Source organism: Pelecanus crispus, chromosome 6, assembly GCF_030463565.1.
Source record: "Pelecanus crispus isolate bPelCri1 chromosome 6, bPelCri1.pri, whole genome shotgun sequence".
NCBI lineage: Eukaryota > Metazoa > Chordata > Aves > Pelecaniformes > Pelecanidae > Pelecanus > Pelecanus crispus.
This window is the reverse complement of record NC_134648.1, coordinates 47,137,890-47,159,342: the sequence shown is the minus strand read 5'-3', so window position 1 is coordinate 47,159,342 and position 21,453 is coordinate 47,137,890. Positions and strand designations below refer to the sequence as shown.

Here is a 21,453-nt window from a genome sequence, read left to right as displayed (position 1 = left end):
AAGATGGGTGCTAGGTGGTAAGCCCACAAAGCTAGCACCCTTACCAAAGTTTTCTCTAAGTTTTATACATTACAATTAACACACCACACCTATCTACTACATAATCATTAAATTAGCTAAGCATACTTGTCTCTTACTGGTATGTATCTTCTTCGGTACAGTATGATTTTAACTTACTACACATGCTTAAGGAGAGCAGGGGAGGTAGCCTCTCTAGTTTTTAATTGAGTCGGTGGTCGCGATCTCCCCCTGCCGAAATTACCTTTCCCCTACTTTCCTTCTTAGCAGATCTTTAGTAACTCTTCATGGTTTACTAGTCAAGATAATATTAAATCACCTTGTCTCCCATTCCTGGACAATTTGTCATTAGCAATCTGTTAACCAAACAAAAGCATAGATAGGGTAGGGCCTTACAATGGACATGCTATAGCAGCATCAGTTTTGGATAACAACGCTACCTTCTCTGCAAACTGGATTTGAAAATAATTGGCAATTCCCAGTAAGGGTAGGAAGTAGCACACTCATGCCACTAATCTTGCCAAGCAGTTTGGAGACTTAGAAGTTTGCCTTTCTGTGAACATGAGTCCACTTCCTCTAGTTAGCAGCGCAAGTTTGACTGTGACTGACTAAGCGACCCCCTTCTCATATCTCAGGTTTTATGGTGCTAGAGTGCAAGGTGTGCTTCTGATTGAACAAGTTCAGTCAGCAACAGGAGTCCAAGGGTCGGGGATGGAGCTACCCGTACTTGTCCCACCACTGACACCTTGCTGTAAATTCAGGCTGTTTCTTTGAAATATGAAATGCTCATCCTACCTGTACTCCTCCTTACCAGAATCTGTTTTGAGATCCATGTTGGGAAATTCCTCAGTGTCACCCCAAACTTCTGTTCCTTCCTCACTAGGAGCTTCTGTTTGAACACGAAGAATGTAGTTGTGGAGGCCAGCCTCCAGGCTGACCTCTTCTCAACCGCAAATATTTCTTATTCCCTTTCCTAGTGTTTGGCAAAACTTAGTGTATGGTCTGATCTGCACAACAAGGTGACTGCGAACGCATTCATTTTGTCTTCGGTGAACAATTGTATTCACTTTTGTATTCTTGGAACACAAAGTAGGATGCAGTGGTTACTAGCCAGTTACTTCTCAGTAACTCCTGAGAAATAGCTAATTTAATATCCAAAAGTATTCTTTCAGTCTGAGCCAGTGCTATGGCAAACTCTTACTAGATCTTGGGGCTAAGAGCCATAAGCAGCGAGGCCATGTCTGAAACAGAAAGGGAACATGGGATGCTATATGTAAGGAACAAGGAGCAGCAGTGTATCTGCCAACTGAATAGACGCTAGCCCTGAGGAGTACTTAAGGGTTTGGTTTTGTCTGAAGGGAGGATGGTCTAGAACAAGACAGGTACCACGTAGAGGAAGTTTCTTTTCTGTGCTCTTTGCCTCAGACTCTGGTACTACAAATGCGAGGTGGGAGCATCTGCTTCCCAGTACCAAAGCTGCATTAAATCCGAATGCTCAGGGCCTTCATTTGTCAGTGGCACAATTCATTACCTGAAGCAAAACTGCTGCTCTTTATCAGGGGCCTGGTCCTGCAGTCATGAGAGAAACAAACGCTCAGCTCAAAGGTTTCTTTTGCAAGAAATTGCAGAATTGAGCCCCTGCTGTTTACATCTGAACTACTCAGGGTGGGTGGGGGATCTAGAGAAGCCAGTCAAGTCCTCACACTTACCCTAGTGCAATGAGATTATTTATTAGCTTAACTAAAGACTAAGCAGCCTTTTAAGAGAAGAGTTCTACCTGCAGCCCTGATTTTTATCTCCTCCTTTGTAATGTCTTTTAGCCAGTCACTAACAGGAACTGCCTAATATGAGTGACTGAAGAAGCACAAGTAATGGCTTTCAGTTCAAAACTTATGTTTCTTTCTTTCTGATGTTAATTCCTGATACTGGTTAACCTAACAGAATGTGTAAATCTTGCCTGTAGGCAGTACTCACTCAGTGTTGTGAGTGTCAAATGTCTAATGAAGGAGGCTGGTGTTTGGAACCTAAGACAGAATATCTTGAATGTCTATTTTAGTAATTAAAGCATTTTTAACAATATTAAAGATACTGTTGTGCAGTTTTCTGTCCTAGATATTATTGTTGTCCTGGATCTCTTTTTCATGCCAGATTAGAGCTTTAAAACATATCTGCCATCATTTTTCAGTTCCACAAGAAACACCACTATTAAATAAAGCACCAAGAGAAGGGCAGGGAAAAGGGTGAAAGACAGACAGATTAGAGCTTTAAAATATATCTGCCATCATGAGTTGGCTCTCCTCTACTGAAAACTACCCCTCCTTTCTGAGTCCAGAAAGTGCTAAGAACCCAGGAGTGACATTACAGCTCTAGAAATCATGTCAGAGAAAACTGAAAGTAATTAAGCAGCAAAGGTTGTAGCTGGCAAAATTCAGCATTGCATTTGCCAAAAGACAGCCAGCTGTTGCCACCTCGGTCTTCACTTCAAAAGGCCCAAATTAAGAGCACATTGTACAGATAGTTCTGTGGCTGAAGACATCACAGTACTACAGGAAGAGGCCCTAAATCCTCTTGAGGAGAGCAGATGAGACAGAACTTTCACATAAACCCCATGGATGATGTAGTACACACCTCAGTCCCTCAGTTTTATTGTTAAAATAACACAGTTCAAAGATTCAAGTCAGTCACAGTCCTTATAAGGGCAATGCATTCACTGGGAAGCTGCTGTTCCAAACTGACAACAGATTACTTGCTGGCAAAAGCCATGATTTGCTCCTAAAAGAGGGGAAGAAAAAATAAGTAACTCATAAACTGGTAACAAGCATACATTCCAGAAAGCAGCTACAGTCTCCCTCCCTTTTATCTACACGGACAACAGTTTGTCAGCCTTTTTAGCCAAGTGCAGAGCACCTATCCTTGTACTCTAGAAAATTAAAGAAATTGCAGCATTCCTTTCCCTCCCAAGTAGCACAAAACAGGTGTTACCAACAGGTCCTACGCTCAGAAAAAGAGGTCTTCGTTTGGCTTTCTGCTTCAAACAGAGAAGCAGGAAAGAAATCTGAGCGCTGAAGCAGCAGCAGCATAGTCCTCTTTTTAGTGCAACTAATAAAGACACCTTGCCAGTGGCACCAACTACTTCTTAGGAATTCACTGCTCTTCAACTCAGGTAGCATCTTAGCTGTGACCATAACACAAAGGAAAGAGGCCACCTGTGTTTAATAGGAAGAAGGTGACTTGATTTGTGGAATAAAACATTCAAATCCAGAAACGAGGAATCTAATTTGAGGATGCTTGGGAGCTTTAAGAGCAGGTGGCTTAAGGAACCTTATGAAAATCCAGCAACTAACTCAAGACGGTGCAGAATTTAGGCAGATGATAGGCTGCAAATAGAGGGTCTGGGTTTAAGATTGAATCTCCTCACCACTGCTTTCCTCATGTAATTTCCATTATGGAGATTTGCACTTCTGCCATGAAGGAACAATTTCACAAATCAAACCAGCACAGAAACAGGTAACTCATTTGAGCTGCACACCACATCTGTCAAGTCACCTTACTCTTGGTGAAGCTGTGTCTTCACAGGGCTGTTTTTTCATAGCGCGTTTCTGGAATTCAGTTCAAGGTTCCACATTTTCATTCCATAGCAAAATAAAGCCAAAGGCTTCTAATGATGTCTAACTTCTAACTACTGATAGAGAGTATGGACACTTAGATCCTCATCCTCCTTCGTGCTGCAGGAGAAACCATTATCTACTGAGCCATCAGTTATTCAGGAACTCTGCAGGCTCATTCAGGACACAAAACCTCAGTTTGAACAAGCAGCATTTTCCAACCAAAACCATTTCATTAAAAAGAAAACACCTTCACAGCTTGTGTATGTTCCACAAATAGTTCTGGACTCTTCCTACGGCCCTCGCTAAAGTGAGATTCTTACTTTGACAGGAGGCAGGGCATTTGTTGCTTGCAATCCCCATGTCCTCAGCAACACCAAGGGAGCCAGCCTCGTGGAGTAAAGCCTCTTTAGCACATCAATAGCAGCTATCAAGGAGATATTGTGCCTCTGACGTTCTGTCTCAAACTTTAAGAGATGTTTTAAGGAGCCTGGAAGAGATAATTGAATGCTCATATTAAAATTTACTGGCCACAAAAGAATTGTGTTTCCTATCTATATAGCACTCTCTACTGACAAAACACAGAAAAAGAACAGAGAAATGGCCCGTCTTAATAAAGGCCTCCTTCCATCAGGTAGTGGTTGTCTTCTCACCACCTCTTTACCATCCTGCAGAACTTTTTTTTTTTTAAAGCAGCTTTGAGATTTGTGGGATGGAAACTGCATCCAAAAATCTTTAACTGCTCCACAGCCAATGGACATCAGAACAGTTTTGCTTCAAAGGTGCTTGTGCCTTTCAAACACAAGATAGCAGCACACTCAACCTGCAGAGATAATGCTTGTCCTGATGTTAGCAGCGAAGGCCTGTAAGACTAATCATCTTACTGCCACTCCATTGTCTTGGATCCTCACCCAGATCGCTCCCATTGAAGGCTGCTGCACTGAGGTGATGGGCTAAACATGCAATGTCACCGAAGCCCAGGTTTACACCTTGTCCTGCAAGTGGGTGGACTCTGTGCGCTGCATCCCTGGAGCAAGAGAAGAGAGAAATTTATATCCCTTCTTGAAGAAAGCCATAATGGCTGACAAGCCCCAGAAGGGATCAGGGTAGCACTCCTGATGTCTTTGCAATGAACACCACCTTACGGCAGCATATATGCTTCATCCAGTACCTCCTTGCATGCTATGCTGAACTACCTGACTGTCTCTCCAGCTGTAAGAAGCAAGACAAAGGGGAGATAACAAAAAGCAATTCTGAAAGGAAAAATTATAAAAAGGTAACTAGGCAAAGTCCTCTCTCAGATCATGTGTGGAACAGGCCTTAACATTTTTGTAAGTGACCTTGGGACAACAGGAGGTATATCATTGGCACATTTCACAAAGTAGACAGACATCATGAATACAAAGGAGAAGCGGGGTATCATTGAATGAAAATAAAACCAGGTTATTTTATGAGCAGACTTATCTGTAAAGGACAAAGCCAGACGTATTGATAAAGGAGTCTTAAAGTTAGAGAAATGAAATTAAGTTTGGATACGAAATGTAAGATCATGCACTTTAACAAGCTACAAAGCACAGAGTGCTCCCAAGCACAGAGTGGCTCACAAGTTGGAAAGATGAAAGGTATCTGAAGTGTAATAAGGCACGCAAGAACTACTATAAGCTACCAGCGTATTGCAGCTGTGGCGAAGAAAAAAGTACAGGCAACCTTAGCATGTAAAAGCTGAGATATTTTCTTACTTCTGTAGATGACCGTACAAAAGCCTATGACATCCCACCTGGAATAATTTGTAAGTTTTGTCATTTGTGTTCAAGAAAGGCGAGTTTTAAAACTCAAACTGGTACACAGAATGGCTGCTACAATGTTTAGGGAAGTACAGGTCCAGCATGAGATGCTGGATTGTTTTGCTGGACTACACAAACCAGAGAAGGGAAATAATTATCTCATAATTTACATAGAAAGCACACACAATGGACAGAGCGCTACTCATACAAAAGGACTTTGTTGACACAAGAGCACATGGTACAAACTGGGCCTGGATAAAGTCAAACTGAAACTACAGATTATTTCTAACCAATCTATTTTTTTGACTAGGAGTCGCTATACTTTCATCATTTCTAACCACGCGCACCCACTCACACAAGGGCTATCACTGGGGACCTTACCCGACAAGAGCCACACGGTGCTGGACATACTCTGTCGCATGCCCCATTCCAAGAGGGAACATGGCTCGGCTCTCTGGATCTACTTTTGCAACACTTGGGGGCAGCTGACGGACTGCAGTCCCTGAGGGTTTCAGGAGTGAAATAGCAGATCGAAACATGGCCCCAGCAGTATCAATGAAGTCAGAGTGGTTTACATTGCTCCACTGAAAAAGCAACACTTTAGATGTAAACCCAAACTAGACATACAAAATAATCTAGTTGAAAAAAATCTGGAGGAGTGCCAAACACTGAATTTTAACCACTTGGACAAAACTATACAGTAGAAGAAACTATCTTCATCGTTTTAGGACATACAAGTTTCCAACTAGGATGAGCCTACCCCTCCCACCTTTTTGGAAATTCAGTTCAACTACTTCTGTGACTTTCAGAACTAATCTAATTCAGTGCCAAGGGGTCATCCTTTCTTTGCTAAGTGCCTTTTCAATATCATTCGCATCAGAGGAAAGAACTTGAGAATCCACCTCTCCATTTACTATCCTTTAAGCTGTAGGGTTCCATTGCATTTCTTAAGATTACAACAGTCAGCCTCATACCCACCACAAGGCTGATACTCACAAAGGCAGAGTTGATGCTATCCACAAAACTTTCCTCATCCATAGCAAGAAGTTCCGATGCATGTTCATGAGATGTAGACCAGACCAGAGAGCTGGCAGTATCAGACAGCTAGTTTAAGAGAATGTCAAGGGTAAGTTATCAAGAGAAAAAGCAGCAAAAATAAATGATCAGTGCAAAGACTTGCCCACTGCCCTACCCCACACCAGTCCCTCTGAACATTACTCTACCAGCCCAACTTGCTACAAGTAGGAAATACCAAGGATAAAGTAAGAGGACAGGAGGGGAAAACAAATGCCATAACTGAAAAGTAAAGGGCAGATGAACAAATTCTTAAGAGAAGAACCAACACAGAAAGGCACAGACAGAAATAAAGTTACTAGAAAAGAACAGACTAAAAAAACAAAACAAACAAACAAAAAAACCCCAAAAACCCACAGAGACCACAAGTCATCTTACCGGAAGGAGTGCAATTGGCCCTGTGGGAAGGAACCTCTGCCATGCTACATTATTGTCTGTGGCCTACAGTGAAAAGAAGCAAGTGGACAGTTACAAACTAGTGACCTGGATCACTTGCTTAAGCTGTTCTGCTGCTTATGGAAGAGTCAATTAGCAGAATTTCACCTCAGACAAATGAAGAGTTGCCACCACAGCTGATTGGTCATACCGATGCTCAATGTTCTTAATTTCAGCTTCCTTCCGGACTACAGAGTTATGACCATCCGCACCAATCTGCAAAACAAAGAGATACAAAGCAACCTCTTCAGCAGCTCCTAAGAAAGCAAATATTCCAGTCTACAAACCTCAGCCTGCATGTACACATTTTTTGTTTATTCAGGGGAAAAAAAAAAAATCCCCAAAAACCAGAAGAGGTGGCCCCTTCTGCTCTTGTCCAATTCAGCAGAGTCTTCTTGCATCAGGTACAGAAAAGGCTATGAACCATGCCCCATAGCATCTCTGACAGAGTTAGCCACTCACCTCACTCAAGCCCTCCACATGGGTGGAGCGGCACACACGGAATCAGAACCAAATCCAGTGGCAAGGACTTGGGTGAGAGATGATGCCTGATCAACAGAAATAAAAAGTTTAGTTACCAGCAGTTTGGTCTGAAGTCTGCGTCCATCAGCTAACTCAATTTGGACCCAAGGGCTTGTGTCACAGCTGTGAGAGGGAAGGGGCCAGGTATACCCGACTGCTCTGCTCCCGTAGAAAACCTCCACCCGGTCTGATGGGAACACAAAGTACTATAGTCACAGCACAATACAGACATGAAAAAAGGAAACATCACTACAACAGCAAAGACCATGCATGTCTTAATGGCAAGGCCTGCTCTGGACAGAAAGCTTTTCATTACGTCTATTTTTGAAGAGACTGTGTTTTGGAGAACTACATATGCAACTGTTTTCTTGCTGCGTAGCCTTTCAGAAGACAGATTTCTCCCTCCCCACCCCAATTCAAGAAGCTGCCTATGTCTCAAGAGTTGCTTGTTAGATGAATTATCTTTCTCCCTCTGATAACTTAGCACACACAACAGAAGGCAAGTAACTGAAAGCTCTTTGCGGGAAATAAAATATTAAAGAAGTTGTCCACTACCTGCTACTGCATCTAACTGTTTTGTGAGAGCAGACATGATGACATCATTCTCCACTATGTAACCCATGTCATCTAAGTCATCTTTCTCAAAAACGATCATGGCTTCTGAACAAGCATCCCACACCTACAAAGAAAAAATACATTACATGAAGCTACATGATAAATAAGTGCTGTTCCTTTCAGGGACTACAAATGTATCCATCTTAACAGCAAAAGGAGGCAGCAATCTAGAAATACAGAACTAGAGGAAACGTCCTGGATTACTGTCCATTCCCAACTACCAAAGTACATCATGTAATCCCTTTCATACAATGATCTAGTTTCATCTCAAAAACTAATTGCAAAGAAAGTTTTTATCCCTACTTTCCTGTTACATAATTAACATAGTAAGCTACCCTACCACCTTGTTGTGGTTTAACCCCGGCAGGCAGCTCAGCACCACCCAGCCACTCGCTCACCCCCCCGCCCCCCAGTGGGATGGGGAAGAGAATCAGAAGAGTAAAAGTGAGAAAATTTGTGGGTTGAGATAAAGACAGTTCAATAGCTAAAGCAAAAACTGCACATGTAAGCAAAGCAAAACAAGGAATTAATTCACTACTTCCCATCGGCAGGCAGGTGTTCAGCCATCTCCAGGAAAGCAGGGCTCCCTCACGTGTGATGGTTACTTAGGAAGACAAACGCCATAACTCCGAACGTCCCCCCCTTCCTCCTTCTTCCCCCAGCTTTATATGCTGAGCGTGATGTCATATGGTATGGAATATCCCTTTGGTCAGTTGGGGTCAGCTGCCCCTGCTGTGACCCCTCACAACTTCTTGTGCCCCCCCAGCCTCCTCACTGGTGGGGTGCTGTGAGAAGCAGAAAAAGCCTTCACTCTGTGTAAGCACTGCTCAGCAGTAACAAAAACATCCCTGTGTTATCAACACCCTTTCCAGCACAAATCCAAAACATAGCCCCATACAAGCTACTATGAGGAAAACTAACTCTAGCCCAGCCAAAACCAATACACACCTTTACCTTTATTTCCTGACTAGTACCCATGCCTCAATATCTACAGCTTCCATTGGGAATCAACCTTTCATCCTGTAACATCAAGACTCTGAAGATGGGTATTTCCGAGCAGACTGCTACCCTCAAAAAAGTAACAGGAATCATCATAAGCATGACCTGCCCTTTGCCAAAGAAAAATACCTGTGGATCATTAATGTAAGTACTTCTGAGAATTCAAAGTAGACAGACACATAGTATATTTGCAGCCCTAAGTAAGGCACCTGCATTCGCCGGAACGGTTTGAGTCTCAGGCTGCAGACATGATCCCAGGCACCAAAACCTGAAAGAGAAAAAGGACACAAATGCATGGAGATGCAGGTTCACTTGTGACATTGAGAACCAATCAAAACTGAAGCTCACTCCACACTCTCCTCCTCCCTCCCTGACCATCAATGCCCAGGCTCTGCTTGCACCATCCCTAGTCAGGGCCAGGTCTGCCCCAATACCTTCACAGCTCCAGCATCACACTATTTTACTGTTAACACAAGCCCATACAAAAGAAACAAGAGCTTTTCATGAATGCTGTGACTTAACAGTCAACTCTCACTGTCCTATCACTGAGTAATAAAACAGACACAGAAATGCAAGGCCATCATTGTTCAGAACATTTCTTTCTCCATAAGGAATCAAGGCTCAAATCTATCTTTAAAACAAAAATTCATCAGAAGTGAGTTACCAGACTACACACCATTAAGTAGGTGCTTGTTGTGAACAGAACATTCCAGATACTACAGAGACCACCTTATAACCTTTCGCTAGCCTAATGTCACAAATATTTATGTAACAAATCAGACCAAGATACCAGAACACAGATCCCTGTTATCAAGAGAAGCCTGATTTAATCACCACAATTCAGCATACAGAATACTACGAGACAAAGGCAAATAATTCCGTTGAGTTTAGGATGAAGGTAGCACATGCTCAAAGGGGTTTTGTTTAAACAAAATAAAACCATCTCAAATATACTATTAAAAAAGCAAACAACAGAAATTATACTTACTGCTAAGGAGGGTTGCTGACCCTGGGGAGATGGAACTGACCCTGTTACTGTAACTGTCTGGCATGCGATCATATTCTTTCCTAGGACCAGCCTCCAACAAAGCAATCTTCTTATCGTGGAAGTGGATATCATGCCCTAAAATAAGCAAATATGTACTTTGTTACAATGCTCCTGCCAAAAACCTCATTTCTTATTTCTGTATCAGTAACACCTATGCACTTTTGTGATAAGATAGAGTAGATGCAAAACTTAATAGACACACATTTACTGCACAGGTTTTGACTAGACAGGTAAACTTTTTTATTTTAAAGCTTTATGACTACAATCCTGTTACTGAGACTGACAACCCTTTTGCAGTTAAAGCAAGGATTAAACATTGTATTTTTTTACAAATTTGTGCACATTTTGTTAGGAAAGTTCATTATGGAAGTATTAATGAGTGAAATCTGCAATGTTTACTCCAAGCACAGAACACATTTTTCAGAGCTTAAACAGAAATTCACTAATTAGAACAAGAGATCAAAATAAAACTCCTATGATACTTAGCAACTACATTTTTGTTTTCTTTATCCTTATATTCTGACAGTGGATAGCATAAGCAGTTTAGACTTTAACTGAAAGTTAAAGCGAACTGAAAAAAATTGAAGAGATGACTCAAGTAGAGTAAATCACACTACAGCTGAATTAGCCACGCTTGTTGCATCCGACTGCTACGGTTGCAGAAGGTACCGAGACCAGAAATGGAGTCCTTATAACATCCAGAGTTTACTACTCCAGCAGTCCTAACAACAGCAGTATCCTGAACATATTTTCTAGATTATGCATAACATAACCTCATCTCTTGAAAGGTCCCAAATCTGTATGTTAACCTGAGATATCATTGCTGGAAGGGATCCTTATGCTGTCTCAATTCCACTTTCTTCTTTAACAATACAAACAGAACAATGATAAGTTTGCAAGGTAAACCCTTATACTTGCAAAGCACTTCTTGCTTAGGACCTTTGCCCTTTTGCTCTTCTTTGCACTCTTTTCTTTAGGTTTCTGTCACTATTGCACCCTTCTGAACCAATGTTGCAAATAAAGCAGCAGCCAGTACTCTCAGGATTTCTAGTGATGCAAACCAAGCATAAATCCATTTTAACTTGGTATTCTAATGTTTAAAATACAGGGTTAGAGAATGAAACTTAGGATCAGAAAAGCATTTTCAGCTATGGCTGAAATTATTCATCAGTGATTTAAGGGTGACCGTGTTTGACAGAAATACAAGCAGTCTACAGAATTCAAAATAATGGTTACATTAAAAAAATACAAATTGGACAGGGCTCATCATAGCAATCAGGTATCCAAACACCTTTAAGTCAACCTTGGAGTGCTGTCACAGGAAGATGTGGGAATAAGTAAATTCCGCAACAGCATCTTGAACGTTAAGATCCTAAATGGTCACCACATAGTTATCTCACACGGTCGCCAACAGGGATTAACAATTAAGGTCGACTTATGGAAGTACGCAATACTCCACACACTGAAACATGAAGCTTTTGGGAGAACTCCCGGTTTTAAGGTTTTATGCAACCAGTGAGACAGAGAGCAAGGGCAGCAGGGCACAAAGCCCGCGACTCATTGCACACACAAAACACCATGCGGGAGGCCCAAAGGCCTCCGAGACCTCACACCACCGCGGCAGGGGCAGGAGGAAGAGACCGCCGCCGGCTGTGAGGCCGTGACTGCAGCCCCCGCGGCGGCGGCAACGGGCCGGGCCGACGGCACCTGCGACGCCGCCCAGGTCACAGCCTTACCCAGCACGGCGGCCATGGCGCTCCCGACCATACCCCCGCCCGACACCACCACGTCGTAAAGCGGCGCGGCGGCTGCGGCAAAAGACCGGAGCGGAGCCCGCGGACCGGCCCGCAGCCGCCCACCGAGCGGGGCCAGCAGCCCCCGGCCGCACACAGCCGCCATCACTGCGGAAGTGACGACACGCCACCCGCCTCCGAGCGGAAGTCGCTGCCGGAAACCATGACAACGCAGCCTGTCTGGGGGCGTGCACTGCGGAAAACGGTTCTTCCCGAGCACCAATAAGCGAGCGGCGGGTGCTGTCTGTCTTGGGGGCTGATTGGCTGCTTGAGGCCAGGAAGGCGGGCCTTGAGCGCTGCCGCCTTCGCTGATTGGCGGGAGCGGGGATCGGTGCCGTTGGAGGGCTGAGGTGGCGGCCTGCAGGTGAGGGAAGAGGCCGGGCATGGAGATTGGGGTCGCACCCCCGAAACGAGCACTTCTCGATTTTTTTTTTTTTTCTTCCAGGCGATACAGCATCCCCTCGGGCTGTATAACGGACCAACTCCTGTGTCTCCCGCCACCACCGGGCGAGGAGCTGGGAGCGGCCTCTCGGGATGGGAGGCCGGCAGTCTCCGTTAGAACCGGGCTTACTGTACCAGGCAAAGTTAAGGGGTGACCTCGGGGTATCCGAAGAGGATGAGGAGCTCGAGGGTTTCAGGCGGGAGGCGGCAGTGCTGCGTGACAAGCTGTGGGAGGCTCTCAGGTAGGATGGTACCTGGTAAGGATGGCAAAATGGCATGTGGGATTCCTGCTGCTTCTGACCAGTGACAAGGCGTAGCATGAAGTCCCAAGGTGCATGTGCATAGTAGCAACACACCGGCCACAAACGTATTCACAGATGGGAGAGTGGGGCCAACAGGTGCCCACGTAAGCAGCATTCACATAAAACATGAACAGCACAAATCCCGTTCCTGCTTCTCAGCTAATCACGCTTAAATTTGCTAGCAGATCACATGCGTTTCTATCCAGCGTCCAGTCTTCAGAGCTGTGATGTCTCCAACGTCTGGCTCTCAGACCTCTTGTCTTTCTCAGTGGTTAGTCCAGCTTGAAGTTCACCAGCAGATCACACACACATGCTCTTACGAAGGAAAACACTTTATGAAGAACAGACCGCAGCAATCACCAGGCAAGCGTATTGACCACAAGCCTGTTTACACATGATCGGCACTTTCTGTTTCTCCCCTTCTTCCCATTTTCTTGTTCTTGGTCCACCCTGATCCACCTTGATCTTTCCCTTTACCTGCATTTATTCCTGCCTTAAATAAACTCAGTTTCACAATCACCCTCAAGCATCCTATGAGAAGTTTGCTATTTCAATGAGACCCATGATAGTCTTGGGTTTTTTTCTTATTATCAATTATATGGTCTTCTTATCAGCTACAAAGTTTCCAGGTGTTGCGCTCTTAGGTGTTGCACTAAAGCAGTTCCCTGCAATGGCCCTTCCATCAGCATCTTACGAATTCTGGTGTTTGGTACCGTTTGTTAGGATTTGTGCATCTGTGTGCTTAATTTATTGCCTCTCCTGAGTTTGTCTTTTATATTGAGTAGCTGTCAGCCAGATATCCCTAAAGTTGGAACTTTCTGGTTTACTTGTGGCCTTTCTGGTGATAGAGTACTAGCAGCATAATAAATTGCATTACAAAGCTAAGTAGGCATAACCGCCATTTTATACATGGAAAATGGAAAACAAGCAAAGCTCTGCTCATGAACTTTGGTAGCAAAGCAAAATGTAGAGCCTGAGAATGATGAGCCCTAGGCCTGTCTTTTAACGTGTGTCTTTCTCTTAATCAACAGTGTCTCTCTTCTTTTAATTCTGTTTTTTAATAATTTCCCTTATTTCCCCTTCATGATGTCTGTGTCTTAGTCATACATCTGGTAACAAAAGGCAGTCCAGTTCTTTGATCGACCTTGCCTCGGACAGTACCTGGGATGAGCAAAAGCCTCACTTGTTTCCTAAATCCCGCTTGAGACCAAAAAGCGCTTCATCTCCCTGGATTCCTTCCATCACCATCCCTCAGCCCTTCAAAATGACCCTGCGGGAAGCTCGCAAAAAGTCCCAGTTGATGAAATCATACATGTTTCTTGAACTAGACAAGCAGAGAGACAAAAGGCAAAGCCAGGACGAAGCTGAATGTCAGAAACAATTCCGGGCACAGCCTGTACCTGCCCATGTGTTTCTGCCCCTTTATCAGGAAATAATGGAGCAGAATGAGATTCGCAGGCAAATAGCAACACAGAAAAGAAAAGAGCTGCTACTTTCAACCCAGCGGCCCTTCAGTTTCCTGGAGAAGGAGGAGAAAAAGAAAGAAGCTATCAGACAAAAGTTCCTGGCAGCGGCAACCCCGAAGGAGAGCTCCAAACAGAAGCAAACCAGTAAAAAAGTACCTAAATCTACTTACAGTCCACTTCTTGGAGATAAACTCAAAGGTAAAATGCCAGGGCTCTTCCTGTTAAAACAACTCCCTGCCTGTCCCTCACTGTCTCCATGCTGGGAAGTAGAATCATGGCCCATAGGGCGTTACTTGGAGTATAAAGCCAATATCATTACATCCCCTGGTGTTGTCTAGTCTCCTGTGTATCACTGGTCATTACATTTCATCTAGATATCCTTACAGTAGAGTGTCCTAATTTAGTAGTCTCTTATCAGTGTCAGCAGCAGCAGTTCTGTACCACTCCCCAGCACACATGGGTACACTGAACTCTTCGGACAGATTTCCATACCTCTTTTGCCTCACAGTTTGTGAATCCTTCCCTGCACTGGATTCCATACCTTTGGTTATGCTAAAGGGACTTAGATGATTTGTGGCACAAATGTGAAGACAGATGTAGTGCCAGAAGTGTCCAAGTTCCATGCAGTGTCTTGGAACTGACAATTTTACTCCCACCCAAGTGATCTGTGCTCCAGGACCCCTAGGAGAAAAATATCTCCTGAGCCCAAATCAGGCAATTAGTTTGGTTCTAAATGATAGTGCAGTAGTCCAGTCTCTCCTGCCATTCTCTGATGTTTTCAGTTACCTTTCCACTTGCTTTCCACCTTCTTAAGTGCTAAAACAGGGGAGACAGGTGCCAGGACCATTCCAGGCAGAGGGACAGCCAAGAAAATTTTTTCTGATGCTCACTGTCTTTCAGATGGCTTAAGCCCCCGCAGTTGTAAGTTTGAAGTAAACAGTACAGACTTCACACTTGAATACAGGAACTAAACCAGTCCTTGATAATCCTCACTGCTTTTCTCACCCTTTTTTTTTTTTTAATGTTTCCCACTGATTTCTTCTTGAGTATACACCAGTTCAGTTTTTATCAGAAAACATTCTGTTATGGCGTACTAAACTAAACAGATAGAAAGGTAAAAGAGAGCAAAGGACAAACTGTTGTTCTATTTCTATCTGGTATATGAGAAGGGAGGAGGAGTGAACATTTCATACCTCAGTCAATGCAAACTTATAAATAGACTCAAAAAAAGCCTTATTTTGCAAACAGGAGTATTGATTTTTTTCCTAAAAGCAAAAAAAAAAAAAAAAAAAAAGCAAAAACCCACAGCCACCTGTTTATCTGCATTTTCTCAAATATTTTGTGCTGCACAGGAAAGGGCTCAGTTTCACACTATACTCTGAAACACATTCTTTCTATGGAAAGTTTGTCACAGAAGTCATGAGACATGATCCATCCACCAAATGCTCCTTACTTAAAATCTTTTCAATATAGACAAACACTGCTGGATATTACATAGAAAAGCCATCATCTGTTACAAGTATATTTGAACAGCCCATTTGGATCACACGGTCAACATAATAACATAAAGTCCCATATGAAAAGTAGAACCTTGATTAACACAACACGTGTGCAAGACAAAGGGCATGAGTCACCTAAGAACAGGAATAGGAGGAGAAGGCCTGTTCAGTAACTTTGATAACTGAAAGAGATATCTAGAGATTAATGCCTAAGAAAGCGACTCTACCATGGTTTTTTTGGTATCTTTGAATTTTTTGTCCTGGGAGGCAGAGGAGAGAGAGGCTGGAAAGTGGGGAAAGAGCACACAGGATGTCTGGTCTCTCCTATACATGTAGCTGCCATCATAAAGAAAAGTTTAGAGTTGTGTGGTGGCAATTTCATAGCCTTTTATGTCACTCATATTCTTCTCATTGCTTTGCTTTTGATTCATTAGAAGCTGAACTCTACAGAGAAATCCGCATTCAAATGAGAGCCAAGGATTTGCTTGAGAGCTCCGTAGCTCTTATAGATACTAGCAACTGTCGGAGGGAGCCTCAGTCCCGAACTGCCACTAAAACTAAGCAGGAGAGACTTGGCTTCTTGCAGGACAAAAGTTTCAGCTTCAAGCCAAGGATTAACCCAACAATACCAGATTTTGAAGGACTTTACTGGGCATTTCAGAGGGAAGCAGTAAGGAGACAAGAAATCAAAGAGGCAACTCGTAATAAGCCATTCAAGCTAAGAACCACCAATCTCCGTGCCAGGCAGAGGCAGGCTAATGAAAAGATAAAGGTGAGATGACTGGATATTTCTATGGTACTGCTTTCTCCGATCAAGACGGCAGCTTCTTAAACTTATAGCATTTATTTATGAATGGTTAATGTCCTGTGACCTCTGCCCTTGTCTTGGGAGTGCTGCAGAATTCTAGGACAAACCAGAAAACAAAATGCTACACAAAGAGATGAGCTATGACAGCTAAGGCTCAGCCACCCTTCCATACTCCTAATCATGACTCCTTTCCCTCAGCCCCTGCCCATGTTGATTCCTACTGATGGAAGAGAGAATGAATGCATTGCCCACATACCCCAGCTGTTCTCTTTGGTAGACAAAGAACAGAGGAGATTCTGTACTGTGAACAAATACATTGAATGAAGTTCCATTTTTTTCCAGGATTCTCAGCAACTTTCCAAGGTTTCAGTGCAAAAAAGTCATTCTCTGACCGGACTTTCCTCTCTCTCTTCGAACACCCTTCCAGTGCACATTACAGATGCAACTAGAAAAAGGGAATCTGCTATTAGGTAAGTAGAAAAGTTTGTCTACAAGACCATACACCAACTAATGACCAAAATGGAGCATAAAAAAATCAATGTTTTCCCTCATCACATCAGCTACATCAGGAACACTTTTCCTAAATGTTTCTGTGTCTCCTTTCCTTGCTAATTCTTGCCCTGCCTCCCAGTTGATTAGGGAACCACACACTCATATGTCTGAAATGTTGCTTTTCTCCTTAGAGGACTACAAAAATGAAATTCCCTGCTAGGAGGTAGTCTGGCAGTCTTAAGTGAGCTCATTAATACATTTTTTCTATATAGATACTCCCAAGATAACAGAAAGGAAGGGGACAAACAAGGAATTTATTGGCTGGAGAAACAGAAAAAGAAATGTCAAGCTATCCAAAAGTCAGTGAACAGCCGAGCAAAAGCCCTGGATCCGCATAAAAGTCTGGAGGAAACATACAAGGAGAAGTTGAAACAGAACTGGTCAGTATCCTATTCTGCACAGAAATAACCGTTTGCTCTAATAACTGGGGATCATCAGATAAATCTTTAGGAGGAACGGGGTCTAAGAACATCCCTAGACTAACTTTTTTGGCTGTCATACCCATTCCACATTCGTTTGGATTTCTTGACAGTTTCACACTACCCTTTCCATATAGAACAGTTTCCTTTAGATTAATATTTGTAGAAACTAATTTGTATGAACAAGCCCAACTGAAATATATAATTTGGTAAAGCACACATAAGACAAGGTCTTCTACAAATGTGAACACTGGTCCCCTGCCTACACTCTAGTAGTAAAGCTTTGCTAATGGGTCCATAACTTGCCAGTGATAGCAGCGTTCTGCCCAGCATTCAGAATCAAGGCAATTACCAGAGCTATTTAAAGGACAAAACAGTTATTGAGAATTCCTCATTCCTGATCAGCTGCAGTCAGAAGGAACCTGTATTAGACAGGGAATTTTTCCATTTCAGGCAAAATATGAGAGAGAGAACAAAGGAATACAGAAAGGAGCTGGAAGAAATGCAGCTGCGAGTCAAGAACAGACCATACCTCTTTGAACAGGTCACCAAGGTAACTGGTCAAAGTTCCAGAGTGTTTCTGGGTGACAGGATACATTGTCTTTCATTTAAGATAGGCATTAAGAAATCTTAAGTTAATTCATGGATAAGAAGGTGCAAATGGTTGCATTAAGGCCTTATCACACCAGAAATTACATGAATACCTATTCTGCACCTGAATACCATAGCCTACAGTCTAGAAATTGAAAACTTTTTTCCTTAAAACCCTCTCCAGTTGAGCACTTTTTCTTTGTAACTCTAGTGCTACTTGAAAAACATTAATGACAGTTATGTTGCTTATATCACCTGCAAGCTCTGCTATCTGAGGTTGTGTTCAGCACATCCATCACACAGTACCATCTGCAAGTCTGTGTTGCACTTGAGGTGTAAATACAATCTTTACTCTCTACAAAGTACTTTTTTCCCTTGGTTTTCTCTTTCAGTTCTGTCTCCTTGCAGGGATGATACCTGCTTAGAGACATAGTGCCAATAATTGACAACATGCTGATTTAACATTTCTCAATAGAAAGTACCCTCCTGTGTCAGACTTTCTGGTCAGATGAGTGGTTAACTGAGGCAGAGAACACATTTGTATGATGAATATTGGTAGCCAGTTGCCAGGTTGGTAAGAATTCACCAGTATCGATAGCATTCACTGATGTTGAGACAAGATTTCTATCCTTCCACATAGAACACTTTAATCTTTAGGAACTGGCCAGTCCTCTGGAAAACCATTATCTCAGACTACATTAATTTGCAAGGTTTATTTGGAGGCAGTGAGGATCCAGGATCCAGGATGCTTGGTTTTCAGTTTCTTGAAGATGAGCTGATACGAAGCTATTTCACAGGTGCTCTCCATTTATTGAACTCCCCTGTGGTTAGTGCTTACAAATTACAAGCTAACATGCTTCCAGAATTTCTCACAATCCTTTTTTGCACATAGTCTCAATTTGAGTGTCAGAGTCAGGACTCAGACACAAGTATGCTAGTCCGGTTAAGACTGGAATGCTGTAGAAGCAGGAGAACAGAAGAAGAAAGAAAAAAAAGAACAGAAGCAGGAAAAGGTGAGCTCTGGCTTTGAGAGATGTGAGACATTCTCCTAGTATTCAGTTTTGGTACTGTACTGTATGGATGAAAAAATTATGGACGGGGGATTTCCTGTCCTCTTGTTCTCATTAGCAGTGTCAGCCATGAACTTTAAAACAACTTGACCATTATGGGGAAGCCCCAGTCCTACGTGCTTACTGTTTAAGTTTCGATTTCGTAGCATGATGCTCGTCAAGGAGCTGAGCGTCGCTACAGACACACCCTCCAGCAGGTTGGGCTAAGCGAAGAATTTGTAAGGAAAAAAGGGAAAGACGCCACTGACTTGCTGGAAGAAGAATCTAATGTTCACAGGTAATAAAAACAATGCAATACAGCTCTTTTGCTTTTGAGTAGAAATATTTTCCTTGTTCATGAAAGCATTCCAGTTTGTATCATCCAGTGCAGGCAAAATTAAATCAACTTCACTCCTCTTACTAAGCAGCATGGCTTCTCTATCTTAACTCCTATGACTGCACTCTATTTCTTATGCATGGGGCAAAGCAGCAAGTAAGCACTGCAAACCATTTCCGGTATTAGACAATCACTATTTCTGCAGAGCACCCAAGCCTCCGGGTGGAAAGGACGACTGTACTGTACAGGAAGGAGAACCTCCAGAGGAACAGAGCAGAAAGGAAATGGCAACATGAGATCTCGCAGAAGAATCCATCGATCATCTCTTGATTTTTTTTAATTCAAGATTCTCCAGGTTAATCCTCAGGAACTTTCTGGTTTAGGCTGATACCTAAGAATTGCTCTGGGCTAAGTGAGATGTGAGAACTTAGTAAAGGAAAAAAGAGACCAACAGTTGTTCAGAGCATGTCTTGTCCAACCCAACAAACTCTGCAGCCTTCCTTAGTCTTCACAAGTGTTCCCTGTGTGAGCCATTTCTTTCTTTAACAGGCAACAAAACAAGTTAAAAAAAGTTGAAGCACTAGCTTTGGGTAAAAGTAGATATGAAAATTTGAAGAGGTATGTCCTCTACCCAGCTCCTTGCGTTCATGCCACAGAAGCACGCAGAAAGGGGAGAATGCCTTTCAGTGTGCTAAACCTTGGTTTACACATATATGTGGTAGAATACTTTTAAACAAGGTATTTCTAAAAAAACCCCACAAGTGCAGGATTTGACCTACCTTGGGATAAGATTCGGAGGGAAGTCCTTCTCTGGTGTTAACTTTTCGTTCACTCATTACCAGCTCTGCTCCTTCCTCCCATTAGGAAGAAGCAGTAGTTTTTCTATATTAAAGTATCTCCCGTACTCATTATTTGAAACGGTTTTAACATCTTACCAATTTAGGTTATTAATTTGGCCTGAAAAACAACCAAAATTATGAAGAATGCTGTAATTAAACAGTGCATCACTTTGGTTTGCTGTTGTCCAAATTCTACAATTACTGTGGTATCAAAGATGGACTTTGGTGGAAAAAAGATTAGGTATTACCTGTCAGCATGTTGCACGCAAATGCCTGGGGCATCTTAAATGGTATAGTTCACACATTAGTGGTCTTCCTTTACCTGACGGTAATAACAATCTCAAAAATACAAACCCTTACCACCTGGAATGTTTTCTGAGAATTACGATACCAAAGCACTTTGAGATTAAAAGATTTTTAAACAGCTATCAATGTTTCTGCATTGTCCAATTTCTTTATCAATCATCTTTTCCTCACTTTTTAAATGGAAGCTGTGTCTCTCTTCATCTTCGTTACCTCAATCCATTTCTCCTTACATTGTAACAACAAAACCTCATCATCAAATCAGAAATACACTACCTGTAAGAGCTACCATGTTAGATAAAGATATAAAACAGAGATCATGACATTTTTGATCATAACAAAGTACTAGATCCAAGAATTTATGGCCCCGGGGTTTCAGGCTCCTACTTCCACAGAGATCAATTCATGCTGAATGCATTGGGTTGCAGCAGTCCACTGACCCAAAGAATCTCCAACAAATCTAAGTTTAGGCTTCTATTTTTCCTTTTTTCCTCCTTTTCCAGTTGAAGAGCTTTCTACACAATGCATCTGCTGAGTGCTGCGTCACAGACTGAAATGCAGCCCTTCACTCGAGAAATTCCCAATGGGTTGGAAATAGTTCCTTTGCGATAGAGGCTTTCCTCCCTGAGAAGAGGCTTAAGCACCTGGGAGGGTTCAAGGAAGGCTGTTATCAGTGCACCAGTTTCTACATAGGTTTAATCACGTAGGGGACACAAAGGGGACAAAAAAATACTCCTGTATGCCCTGGAAAAAGAGCAGTGATGTAATCATGTTGTCACCATGCCTTGTCACCTTGAGAGAGGAAGGAAAGAAGATTTCTCCCATGGTCCAAGTCTGTGGTCTAAAGCCCATTGGGCTTGTATGGATATATCTGGAGCAGTGGGAGGGAAATTTTAATACATATATTTTAAGCGGTATTTACTAAAATTGTTTGCTACTTTCCATAATACTTGA

The 21,453-nt window shown here is 42.7% G+C and overlaps 2 protein-coding genes across 3 annotated transcripts; one reads left to right on the top strand and one right to left on the bottom strand.

Moving 5' to 3' along the window:
• Nucleotides 1-160: 160 nt before the first annotated feature.
• On the bottom strand, nt 161-11,999 carry COQ6 (coenzyme Q6, monooxygenase). Of its 2 annotated transcripts, XM_075712378.1 has the most exons (12): nt 11,837-11,999; nt 10,041-10,175; nt 9,262-9,320; nt 7,994-8,117; nt 7,495-7,625; nt 7,025-7,132; nt 6,860-6,922; nt 6,404-6,511; nt 5,789-5,991; nt 4,535-4,650; nt 3,947-4,113; nt 161-2,790 (listed from the first exon to the last, which is right to left on the bottom strand). In XM_075712378.1, exons 1-12 carry the CDS (start codon nt 11,997-11,999, stop codon nt 2,761-2,763), a joined length of 1,407 nt encoding a protein of 468 aa, XP_075568493.1. In that variant the 3' UTR covers nt 161-2,760. The 2 variants fall into 2 exon arrangements, with proteins under 2 accessions (XP_075568493.1, XP_075568494.1); XM_075712379.1 differs by lacking the exon at nt 6,404-6,511 and having other exon boundaries at nt 11,837-11,892.
• A 360-nt stretch (nt 12,000-12,359) lies between these two features.
• FAM161B (FAM161 centrosomal protein B) lies at nt 12,360-19,653 on the top strand. The gene is made up of 8 exons (XM_009489469.2): nt 12,360-12,576; nt 13,738-14,300; nt 16,036-16,373; nt 16,752-16,879; nt 17,174-17,341; nt 17,834-17,933; nt 19,188-19,318; nt 19,563-19,653. The coding sequence occupies exons 1-8, from the start codon at nt 12,428-12,430 to the stop codon at nt 19,651-19,653; spliced, it is 1,668 nt and encodes a 555-aa protein (XP_009487744.2). The 5' UTR covers nt 12,360-12,427.
• Nucleotides 19,654-21,453: the final 1,800 nt, after the last annotated feature.

What these genes read in the sequence shown, in the direction of transcription:
- COQ6 (XM_075712378.1), bottom strand. Translation starts at nt 11,999, where the DNA reads ATGGCGGCTGTGTGCGGCCGGGGGCTGCTGGCCCCGCTCGGTGGGCGG. An exon ending in GACTTCAGACCAAACTGCTG is followed by an intron (nt 7,133 to 7,494) that starts GTAACTAAACTT and finishes TTTGTTTTGCAG; the next exon opens with ATTGGTGCGGATGGTCATAA. An exon ending in CACCGTGTGGCTCTTGTCGG is followed by an intron (nt 4,651 to 5,788) that starts GTAAGGTCCCCA and finishes CTCTTGCTCCAG; the next exon opens with GGATGCAGCGCACAGAGTCC.
- FAM161B (XM_009489469.2), top strand. Translation starts at nt 12,428, where the DNA reads ATGGGAGGCCGGCAGTCTCCGTTAGAACCGGGCTTACTGTACCAGGCA. An exon ending in GAGAAGTTGAAACAGAACTG is followed by an intron (nt 17,342 to 17,833) that starts GTCAGTATCCTA and finishes TTTCCATTTCAG; the next exon opens with GCAAAATATGAGAGAGAGAA. An exon ending in TCTTTGAACAGGTCACCAAG is followed by an intron (nt 17,934 to 19,187) that starts GTAACTGGTCAA and finishes TCGATTTCGTAG; the next exon opens with CATGATGCTCGTCAAGGAGC.